The 12,205-nt window shown below is 36.9% G+C and overlaps 1 protein-coding gene across 6 annotated transcripts in view; it reads left to right on the top strand.

Annotated features, from left to right (window-relative positions):
• The window catches only part of ANKRD12 (ankyrin repeat domain 12), a 94,870-nt gene extending 86,034 nt beyond the window's left edge, over positions 1–8,836 (top strand). For 5 of the 6 annotated variants that reach the window (XM_088130601.1, XM_088130597.1, XM_088130600.1 and 2 more), the window contains 2 exons: positions 4,092–4,187; positions 7,529–8,836. In XM_088130601.1, the coding sequence (XP_087986727.1) occupies positions 4,092–4,187; positions 7,529–7,714 (282 nt within the window). In that variant the 3' untranslated portion in view covers positions 7,715–8,836. The other variant, XM_088130602.1, reaches the window with a different exon arrangement.
• The last annotated feature ends 3,369 nt before the right edge of the window (positions 8,837–12,205 follow it).

Here is a 12,205-nt window from a genome sequence, read left to right as displayed (position 1 = left end):
GACAATCAACACCTCAAACTGCACCTGGAAGGAAATTGGTAACTACTGCATCTCTCTCATTAGAGGTGTTCATGGGAAAACACAGAAGTCCCCATCATTACACAAGCTGTTCCATTTGGACCAGTTGAAGTTTCTGGATGGTCTTCAAGGGCAGCCCCATGTAGAACACATTGCAGTAATCCAAATGAGAGTTGATCAAGGCACGAATGAGTATTAGCATAGCCTCCCAATCCATAAAAGATTGTAATTAGTGCACTAGATGAAGATATGTGTAGGTTTTTCTAGCTGTAACTGCCATCTGCTCTTCAAGCAGTAGGTTTTTCTAGCTGTAACTGCCATCTGCTCTTCAAGCAGTGACTCCAAAAGGACCTTCAGGTTATGAACCTGGGCAATGAATATCCCTAATATCAAAATGCTTCTAAACCCACAGCCATTGCAGCCTCCTAGAATTAAGCCTAAACTTGTTCATCCCTATCCAGAGCCTCCAAGCACCAGGATAAGACCTCCACCACACCTCCTGTTTGCCATAGAGTTGAGAATTACAACTGGTATCATTCACACACTGATGATACTTCACCCCATGCCAGCAGATGACAGCAATAAATTGAACCTTGATTTCATTATCAATAGGGCTTGATTTGATACACAGCCAGTATTGGAATTCTTTCATAATGGTTCATTAGCTTTTCTACAGTAAATACACTTTTGTGACTTTGGAAGTCTATTCTTGCAGTTTCCTAGTCAGTCAAAAGAAGTCTGAGTACTCACATATGCAGATAAAGCAGAAATTAGGAAAAATGATTAGGAGGAAATAGGAGATCTGTATACACTCCCCATATTCACATCCAGACATTATTTAAACTTTAAAAACTACTTGGTGGATATAGGTCTTGGGGCTTCTCTTTTACAGTATTTCAGTCTTGTTGGGCCATGTTCAGAAGGTGGTATTAGAGAACAATTTTCCATTATCTAAACCTGTGAGGTCCCACAAAGTTGCACCTTATCTATTTTGCTCTTCAGTATTGTAGAGACTAAGGAAGATTACCTTGATGGAGATACATGAGCTCTGTTATCAAAGCAATGAGGGATAAAATATATCTTAAGTCCACAACAGGCAGATAAGTGGCTCAGATAGACACCTCCCTAATTCTCTGAAGTGTAAGACGGGGAAGGAAATACTGCACAATCAGACTTGCAAGATTTTATTATAGACAATCTCAGTAAAAGTAGTTTTAGCCTTCTGGCGCAGTTGATTTCTTGGTCTAGTCTACCTAGTGGGGCTGGCAGTCATCTTGCAAGTATAATACCTGTTTTTAATATTTATATGAAACCACTGAGTGGAGATAGCCAACAGTTTGGGGTACATTATCGTGAATATACTGATGGTACCAAACTTTACATTGTCGCCCTGGGCTGTAAGAGAAATACTACTGACATTCTATCCTGGTGCTTGTGGGCTGCAAATGTCTGGATAGAAGAGAACATACTAAAGGTGAACTCAAGACCAAGTTGCTGTTATGTATACATTGGGATCCTCTGTTGACACTAGTATTGTCTCTGGATAGGCAGGCAATACCTGTGAAACAAAGGATTTGTGATTTGGAGTTCCTGGTAGAACAGCAGGTGGAGGCCATGGTTAGAGGGGACTTTGGCAGCTTCAGCTGGTGTGCCAATTGCAACTGTACCTGATGCAGAAGGACCCAGTTATAGTGACTCTTTATTATTTATTTATTTATTTTATAATATTTTTATTGAAGTTTACAAATACAAAGATAAAAAACTAAAATAAGAATATAAAAAGTAAAAAAGAAAAAATACAAAGTGCAGAGAAAAGGGGGGAAAAAAAGAAAAAAGATATATAAAGAAATGACTTCCCCCTCCATCAAGGCCAGTACAAACAACTTAAGTAACTTATCACCTTCTCTTATATTTCAGCAAAAAATCATAAAGCCTTGTCATTCAGTCCTAATCAGCAAAAGTCCATTAAGAGTTACCAGAAATAATAACGTATATATTTTAACCTTAATCAAATAAATCAATTTTATATTCCTTTACTTTAACACAGTAACTTATCACTTTCTCTAGGAATACAGCAAAAAAAAAAACCTTCTTCCCCATCTTATATCTTTAAAATCTCGTCATTCGGTTCTAGTAAAAAAAAGTCCATTAAGAGCTACCAAAAACAACAACATATATATTTTATTCTTGATCAGATTAAACCCACTTTGTATTCCTTCCATTTACTTTTAAGAACCTTGATCTTTAATTACTTCAAATAGTGTCCCACAAGTTTTCTTATTATTTTCTCTTTGTCTCTTCTCAGAAACTCCTTCACAACTTTAACATGTCTCTTTTGTAAATCCAACATAAGAAAGCTATCTAAGTCACTCTTCTGATTTATTATTTGTATGTCCCCTTTAATTTCACCCAGTTTCATTTGTAAATCCAGTGTAACATCGTTTTCCATGTCATTCTTGTAGACTGACATTTTAAAATCCATTTTCCTATCCACATTCAAATCAGCCTCACTCTCTGTTTTATCCAGTAAAATCTGCTCCTCTTCCATAACTTCTTTTGAATCCATTTTTATAATAGCAGACATTCTTAAGAGTAATTTCTGAGTGCATTGTTCCCAAATATCCTTGAATTCTTCCACAGTCAAATAATATTGCTCCATTCTGTATTAATTATAATCTTTAGTTCTCTCTGGTTCCCTCTAGTTAACCTTCAAAGTCTCCTCTTATCATGCTTTTTTCCCCTAATCAATAACACTTTCCCACAGGAAGATTTATTACAGTTAGTTCCAAAATCTTCATATATATTTTTTGTAAAATTTTAAACAACCCACAGGGAGTATTCTTGTAATTAATCACAAAAATTCATCTGGCCCCTTAATCCATTTATAGACCTTCTGGCTGATCAGGCATACCTTTCCTTAAGTTCTTGTGTATATATCCTAAAGATTTTCTCCATTTTATATTTATCTTACAAATGACGACCAGATATATCCAGAATAATGTCTAAATTTTATCATGATTGCTGTTGATTCTCCCAGAAAATGGTAATAAAAATTGGTTTTTTATTTATTGGTATAAAATGGTGAGCATTGCAATTATGTTAAAATATTTTGTGTTATAAATTTTCCAAATACATAAAATTCTTTATATAAATTAATTCAACTCACAAAAAAAGAAGTTGTGATACTAATGTAAAATTTTTATACACTTGTATATGTCTTGAAGCCAAGTGGCTACAGGCAGTAAAAAAAATTTAGAGATGTTTTATGAACTGTCATAAGAGCATTAATGGAGCTTACAGTGCAGCTCTATTGCCGAATTAGAACTATATTATCAAAGACATAGCAAATGAAGAAGACCACACACTGTAGGATATACACTAGCGGGCTGTAAAAAGATACAGATAGTCTTTGGTTAATGACTATCCTGTTTAGCAACCATTCAGTTACTAAATGGTGCTGAAAAAATAACTTTATGACTGGTCCTCGAACTTAAGGCTGTCGCAGCGTCCCTGCAGTCATACAATCACCATTCAGGCACTTTGCAACCAGCACATATTCATGACCATCACAATGTCCCACAGTCATGTGATCACCATTTGCAAGCTTCACAGCTGGCTTCTGACAAGCAAAGTCAACGGAGAAGCCAGCAGTAAAATCGCAAGTCGTGGTCATGTGATGTCTCACTTAATGGCTGTGCGTGATTCATTTAACGACTGCAGCAGAACTGATGTCATAACTCCAGCGCAGTCGTGATGTTTCGCTTAATGACTGCATCACTTAGTGACAGAGTTGCTAGTCCCAATTGTGGTTGTTAAGTGAGGACTACCTGTATTGAGAAAGATTGTGCAAAGAAGAGTTTCTCTGGATTGGCTGGCAAATACCCTTTTTTCTTTTAACTCTTCCACTAAATTGAAAAAAGTCTTTACCTAAGCAAAATAGCACCTTTAGAGACAAACCGTAGTTTTCATTAGTTTTAAATATATATTTTCATCAAAGACTGTGTATAGCATGGGGATGAATGGTTATTAGCCTATAATTAACAGCTGTAATTTTTAATATGTTTAATTTACAGACTGATGACAGTAAAACATCAGTTAGAGACCGATTTAATGCAAGGCAATTTATGTCATGGTTACAGGATGTGGATGATAAATTTGACAAATTAAAGGTATGTATCTTCATTTAACTCCTCCCAAAATATTTTTCCAGTAAAAAGTTCTAGTAACTCATCAGACATGCTGCCCACTCCATCCAACTCTTTTGTGTCATAACAAATTCAAGTGAGAATAGCATTTTATCTTGTTCTTCTAGTAAAACAACTCCCAAAATGCCTATAAACTATTTTTAAAAAACTGTCTTTGCTCTTAGATTTAAAATCTGAAAGAAATAGCAGTATAGCTGATGGAACAGCATTGGTATCCAAAATTCTCTGTTCTACACTTTCTAATCAAGTAATTGTTCTAGATGATACTGAGTCGGAAGGAGCAGGTTCCAGAGTTTCCTTGCATGTAGGAAGCTTCTCTATCCATTATTTCTGAGTTCAGTGCAGTACTTGAAGAACTGTGTGGTCAGAAATTTCTCCCATTATTGACTGAATGAGCAAGCCAATGCTGATCATTGTACAGTTTAGAGTACAGCAGAATTCTGGCTCAGATATTCTTAATGCACCTTTCCAAGTACACAACCAACACAAATGCAAATACATTCAACATTTGTTTCAGTAGGAGTTAAGCAGCACATTTTCCTCCTATTTTAAACAGAACCCTATTTGAATGAAACAATATAAAATTTTAGCTTATGAATAAGACAAGCTAGTGTGCAAAAGGTGCAGCAGAAAAACAGGGGGAAACGTTTTTAATGTTATTAGCTATAATAGCTAAAATGAATCTCCAAGTTGAGCAAATTGTAAGCAGTGAATCTACAGCAGCCCTATATGTTGATGAAGATTCTCAGGCATCCAGGTGGAATTATCTGAAGGTTGAGTCATGGCAACTGGACTTTTCTTTTGGTTTGATACGTTTCGCTGCTTGTCCAACCAGCTTCTTCAAACCAAAAGAAAAGAAGTCCAGTTGCCATGACTCAACCTCCAGATACAGCAGCCCTATAGTTATATTTGCAGTTTAGAGATGCGCAAAACATTTCATAGTCAAAATGTTCTATCTGTGGATTGTCCTGTTTAGACCTTGGAATGCAATTCTGAGCTAGTGTCTTAGAAGCTATCTGAGTTCACAATGTCCAATTTTGAGGTGGTATGTTTCCAGTGTAGTTCAGAGAGGAAGAAAAAACAAAGATAAATCCTATAGGGCACACATAAAGACTTCCATTTCTGTCCTTTGGAATCATATCACTAGTATTTTAACTATGGTATATAGTAACTTGTATATGTAAATGCTATTTTTGAAAAAATGGTGAAAACATATTTCTGCATTTTTTGAAAAGGAAACAAGACAGGAGTCCTCAACTTTATAGAACGGAAAATATGGAGGATTGATTCATACACAGTACAATCCAAAGTAAAACCCATTGAATTTAGAACAGGTAGTCCTCGCTTACCGACCACTCATTCAAGGACCGTTCAAAGTTATGACGGTGCTGAAAAAATAACTTTACGACCATTTATGACCTTCGCAGCATCCCTCAGTCGCATGACCACCATTATAGTCAGTACGCATTGTCCTGTGTCTGACCTGTTGTTTTTCTTTTTTTTCCCCCTTGTGGAGTGGAGAGATTGGAAAAGAAGGGATTAGAAAAGAGTAAGCAGGCACACAATGGGGAATACACATCAAAAGCATTGTGCTGGCACCAGCAGCTGCAAGCATACTCAGCAAACAGCCAGTGTATTACACATTGTGTGCCTGCTTACTCTCTTCTAAACTCTTCATCTCCAATCTCTCTACTATGTGGGGGTGGGGGGTGGCAGAGGAGAGATTGCCTATAGAAATTGCTTGGCAGGGCCCTTCTTTTCCAGGGGGGAAGAAGAGGGGCTGAGGTTGGCATGTGGAAAAGGGAGGAGGATAGGGAAGTGCCAGAGCGACTTGGGCATTGATGGGGGTGGGGGAGAGAGAGGCGCATGGGTGTTTCCTCTCTCTTGCTTTGCAGACCCTGGCGGGGCAGTGTGGTTGGAAAGGAAGGGATCGATGAAGGGAGAAGGGGGGGGCTTCCAGTTGTGCACATTGCAGGAAGGGCCTGTGGGTGCCTTCTCTCTGCAAGCACGCCAGGGAAGAAACTCCAGCTGCATGCAACTTGGAATGTCAAACGGCCAGGAAGGTGCCCCTTTGGATGCCTTCAGATTCAGGGCCAGCCAGGAAGAGATGTGCAGGAGGTGATGGGTATCTTTCCGAGGCAGAATCCCAGTCTCCTCTGTGGCCAAATAGGAGTAAGGGCCCTGATAGGAGCAGCAGACAAGGGAAGCCACCTCGCCACTCTACTCCACTTAGGGCTGCATCCAACAGGGCCCTTGGCAAAGCCCCATCCTTTACCACTTCTCCCTCCTCACCTTCCAGTGTCCATATTGGGCTAGGGATGCCTTCCCCCACAGTATGCATGACTGCAATCCCCCCCTTCTCCCCTCATTGATCCCCTCCTGCGTAAATGCACTGCCCCACCTGGGTCTGCAAAGCAAGAGAGGAAACACCCGCGTGCCTCTCTCTCCCCTGCTTCTGTCAATGCCCGTCACTCCAGCACTTCCCTGCCCTCCTCCCCCTTCCACATGCCAAACACAGCCCCTCTTCTCCCCTCGCCCACCCAGAAAAGGCAGTCTCTCCTCTGCCCCCCCTTGCAAAGCAGAGAGATTGGAAATGAAGGGATTACAAGAGAGTAAGCAGGCACACAATGGGGAATATACCATCTGTTTTCCAAGCACACTCACAACTGCCAGCACCAGTGCATTGCTTTTGATGTGCATTCCCAATAGTGGCCTTACTCTCTTCTAATCCCTTCCTCTCCAATGTATGTAAATACAAACATTTGTTAATTATCCAGCGCCAGGATGAGCATTCCAAAGGATGAGGAAGTGGTTAGAAGGCAAACAAAAGCCAAAGGTGTGGAACTTATTACTCTCATCAGTTTCAACCCAGAAAGCACAGTCATCGTTACGTGATTTCTCACTTAGCAACCGCTTCGCTTAGCAACCAAGTTGGCAGTCCCAATTGTGATCGCTAAAAGAGCATCTGTAAGTGCATGTAGAATTGAAGCCAAAGAGTGCTATTCTTTTAGAGGATAGATTGTTGCTTCTGGTTTTTTTAATTAATTAAAACACAAGATATTATTATTAAAAATTAAATTCAATGCTTACATTATTGTTACCATTATGGATTAAATTTTTAAAAGAAATCTGTAGATAAACCTTCTCAGAATAGGTCATAAGGACTAGGCCAAATCATTTCACAAGTCTGATTGGCTTGTGGATTGCCAAACTAACAGTTCCTGCGTTAATAGAAGTACTATGTGCTTGTTTATATAGAACTTTGCTTGAAGTAATTGAAGGTTCTTCTATTTATTTTGAAATAGACATGCCTCTTGATGAGGCAGCAACATGAAGCAGCAGCTTTAAATGCTGTTCAGAGACTGGAATGGCAGCTTAAGCTACAAGAACTTGATCCTGCAACTTACAAATCGATCAGCATTTATGAAATTCAAGAATTCTATGTTCCTCTTGTGGATGTTAATGACGACTTTGAATTGACACCTATATGACAACTAGCATTTCTTGCTGTTACAGCTCAAGACTGTGGGATGTTTAAATTATAGCACTAAAATGGAATACTGCCTTTATCAATATTCCATGTATTCCTTTTGAAATGTTCCCCAGATCTCATTCAGTATTGCACATGTGCATACCATTTAATAAATGGTATTATTTTAGCCTCTAAGTTTAAAAAGCATCTTCCCAATAAAACTATCTACAACAGTCTTTCACTAAAGATTTAACAGCGCTGGCAGCTGTTAAAAGTCCACCAAAAATTCTTGCTATTTAAAGTTCACTTTAATGGTTTTTATTATTAAAGTTTTACAAAAACAACAAAAACCTGTGGAAGAACTTATAAGCTTGTGGGAATGTGCAGAATGAGAGTCTATTCATCTTACATAATTTATAGGTTAACTGTACAGTTTTCTTTTTGAAAAAGATGTTATATTGTTTTCATTTTTTAAAATAACTTATTTTATACATATTGTGCAAATGTAAATACTCTTATATTTAATGTTCAGCCCTGTATAAATATAGATATTTTAATTGTAAAATTGTTTTGTCTAATGTTTATTGGACCAAAATTGTTGTTGTTTCTTATGTGTAATGTACAGGCAATTTTCTTTTAAAAGCATGGTGTTTGATTTAGCTGCTTGTTCATCACCATTACTGCTAAGATTTGATACTGAGTGGTACTGCATGCTAGCTCAGTTGAAATTTTTCCCTAACGCAGGGTACCTAAATGATTGAAACATTTGTTACCAATCCAATATACTGCTTTGTACAGCATCCATTCATTCAGAGGAATTTGCATGAATCCCCTTTCATTGTAGTATGTAGCAGTGCTTATTGGATTATGTCTTCACAGAGCCACTTGTCTTTTGCTCTGCTGCTATAATGCCATTTTTGTGACTTACCTTGAAAAGAGTATTTTGTTTAAAATCTTTACAAGATTAGAAAACTAGCTCCTAAAGCCTGGTCTCAAAAGGAGTTTTTCAATGTCCCATTTCTTTGCTTTTAAATGCCTCTCAACGAAAAATCTTAAATTGTATATTGTCTATTTTACTATTCCCTGATATGTAAATAACTGTAAATACAATGTTTAATAAATTCTATTGGTCATGCTAACAGATGGTTGAATCCTTGTGATGGTGAAATTTTCATTCTTGAAGTTTTATACAATTTGACAAATAAATCCTTGAAAGTTCCATGATAAGACTGTACTTGTATATTCCTATTGTATGTGAACATATGATTAATATGTTGCTATTATGTTAGCAAAATGTCTGCCACTGCCACTAAAAACTTACATTAAGCTTTTACTTGCATATTTTGGATCAGTCTCTCTGGCTTATTCGAATTTTGGCTTAATGTGATAGTTGAACTCAACTACTGTTGTTTAAAAACAGTGTGAATAAATATATCCATCTTGAGCTCCTTAAGAATGGCTAGACACTATTAAGAAAGGAATGGAATGTACTGTCATCTGTCCACTGTCATCTTCTCCCATCCATTAATAGTGTTGCAACTGCTTTCTAATTTTGCCCCCTGCCTTGCAATGTGAATAATTTAAAAAATGAACATTTGTTCAGGAAATTAATGAAATTATATTTTCTTTAGATGTGGTGGGGAAGGAAACACCCTTTTACTTCTGAACTATGCTCAGGTTAAATTTTATTTATTTTCCCCCATAGCATTTTAGGAAAATCAGTGTAAACTAAGCTGATTCCTACCTGCCAAAATTCATTCCAGCCAAACAAAAGCATTGAGAGCTAATAGATGGATAAGAGTAGAAGAATTGCCTTGATGGATCATTCCAAGAGTCTATCTCATGTAGAATGCTTAGCCAGATTCATGTGGAAAAGCTACAAAAAAGTTACTAAAGAAACCATTAAACTTTGTGATGAGCTATTATTATCTATTAGTAATTTTCTTTGGTCAGTTTTATATATTAGCTGTTGTATTAAAAAAAATCACAGAATATGAATAAAGTTAGTGTAATGTGGATATTCTGTTCATCACATAAGAAGCAGTTAAACTGTTTACTTGGTTTTCTAGGTTTTGGTTTTGTATTATCTGTTTGCTTACTCCATTTAAATGTTCACTTAGGGAGAGATGTACTTTTCTCACAGGAGATTGACTAAAAACATTGATACGTTTATTGTATTCTCATTAATGTTCCACTAAGTTATTGCAACTTGCACAATGATTGTACTCCAAAGGATGAGTATACAGATCAGTTATGAATGTTTTGTACAAATTTAACAATTTAACTGGTACAAAGTTTTGCTTAAGAACTTACAAAGAATAATACCATAAATCGATAGAGAATTACCTGTCTAAGCACAGTATAAGCAATTTTCAGAAAAGGCAGAGGGATGTGAGTTCAAAAAAGTAACATAAGATGGGTAATGAAAGAGAAGGAAAGGGAAGAGAGGAGGAGAAGGAGAAGGAAAAGAAGAAGAAGAAATGTTTGCTACCATGACTACAAGGTTTTTTTTATAGGAATATGGAAAATTTTAAGACTAATGTGTATGTCAGAACTATGATTATTATTCTGAGGAATTTACAATGAACAAGAAGCAGTAAGAACTGAACTTAGAGAAATAGAATGGTTCAGAATCAGAGAAGAAAAACAAGGGTGCATATTGTCCTTTAATTGGTTTAATGTCCACAGCAAATTATATTATAAAAATTACATGATTGGAAGATATGACAAAACTGGAGGTCCAAACACTAATACATGTGATATGTAGATGATACTGTTTTATTAATAAAATTAAATAAAAATCATTATGAATCCAAAAATGGAAAGTGAAAAATCCAGGTTAATGTTAAATATGAAGAAGTCTGATGTCAACATAAATACTTAGTTAACTTACAGCTGATTTTGAAGAAGACATGGTAGTACATAGTTTTATTTTCTTGGATTTAAAAATACATAAAGATTAATAATTTGTGGGAGAAATAAAAAAGGAGATTAATCTTGAAGAGCAAGGCAATTCAAACAAGATCATGAAGGATAGCAGCTTTCTAACAACAAAATTCACAATAATTAAAGCAGTGATCTTTCCAGTGGCAATGTCTAGCAGGGCATTGAGAAAGAGAGAGAGAAAGACCAATGCCTTTAAACTGGATTTGAAGAAGTTACTAAGAGTACCAGATTGTAAGAAGGACAAATCAAATAATCCTGGATCACATAAAGGCTGATTGCTCTCTTGAAGCAATGATCAACACATGATGAATAACGCTAAGTCATGTACATAGGATTTGTGTTGTGAGTGGATGATAGAAAAAAGATTTGACAAGCTTGAAGGTAAAAGAAGAGAAGGACAACAGAAATCAAAGACTGTAATGTCAGAGATTAAACACATTGTTACTATTAAAGATATGCCAAGATGGCAAGTATTTGTTCATATAGTTGCAGAGTTAGATATGCACAACTACTAAAGTGAAGGGATCAAAAACTAAACTGGCAATATCTAAATTGGCAATGTTAACTTCATAGCTTTAGAATATGCGCAGAGTTCTCTATAGCCAAGCTTCAGTACTAACATCATTTAGTGAAATTGCAAGAAGAAGCAACTAACCACAGATGAGCTAGCTCAGATAATAGGGAAAACTCCTCCCAAAGAGACTAAGTCTGAGGCCTGATAAGGAGGGAGGACACACAAGAAGGGTCTGCAGGGATTGACAAGGTATAAGGGTTAGCTGGAACTCCTTTAAGTTAATGTAAGCAAACAAGGGTGGGGAATAATGTATTCTGCTAAAGTTTCTTTGGCTGTAAAACTCATCTTCATTATAATGGTACTAAGATCTGACTTTTTAAAAATACTATAAAAGGCTGTGGTTTTGTCTCCAAGGGTGTGCCACCCTGCTCTCTCTTGGTGCATGGTGTGAGCACCCAGACTTTTGCTTGGCCAAATAAAACGCTGCTTAGAGAAGTCCCTGCTTGAAGTCTTTTATTTTGTGCTGCTGGTTGATTTCAAGTTTTCTGGGTAGCCGTGAACCTTACAAAAGATTTGTATGTAATGTTCAGGAGGTCCAATGACTGAACCGTACTCTGATTTCAAACCAATAATATTTACTGCTATAGATTATTAAATTATGTTGCAGTACTCCAGCTACTAATCTCAAAATGACTATGGCTAAGTAACAGTGCCTTACTTCTAGGGCTCCACAGTATTGATATGCATGTTACATGTTTGTTAAACATTTAGCAATTTTTACATTTCTGGCATATAAAAAACTCTAATGTTGCTACTGAGCTTATATTTTTTTACATATACAGATGCCTTGGTACGGCACAAATACCAAACCTGTAATTATCAAAGAGCAGGTAGCAGCTATGACAAGGAGGGCCTTTACACAGGTTCATCTTGTCTGCCAGTTGCACCAGAGGCTCTTCAGATGGTCACTTGTGCCCTAGTCACCTCACAATTCGACTATTGTAATGCATTCTACATGGGGCTACCCTTGAAGCTTCAGCTGGTCCAAAA

Source organism: Python bivittatus, unplaced genomic scaffold (genome assembly GCF_059951505.1).
Source record: "Python bivittatus isolate LINGU-HERP-01145 unplaced genomic scaffold, Pbiv_v1 ctg000840_np1212, whole genome shotgun sequence".
Taxonomy (NCBI): domain Eukaryota; kingdom Metazoa; phylum Chordata; class Lepidosauria; order Squamata; family Pythonidae; genus Python; species Python bivittatus.
This window is presented reverse-complemented; position numbering and strand designations above follow the sequence as displayed.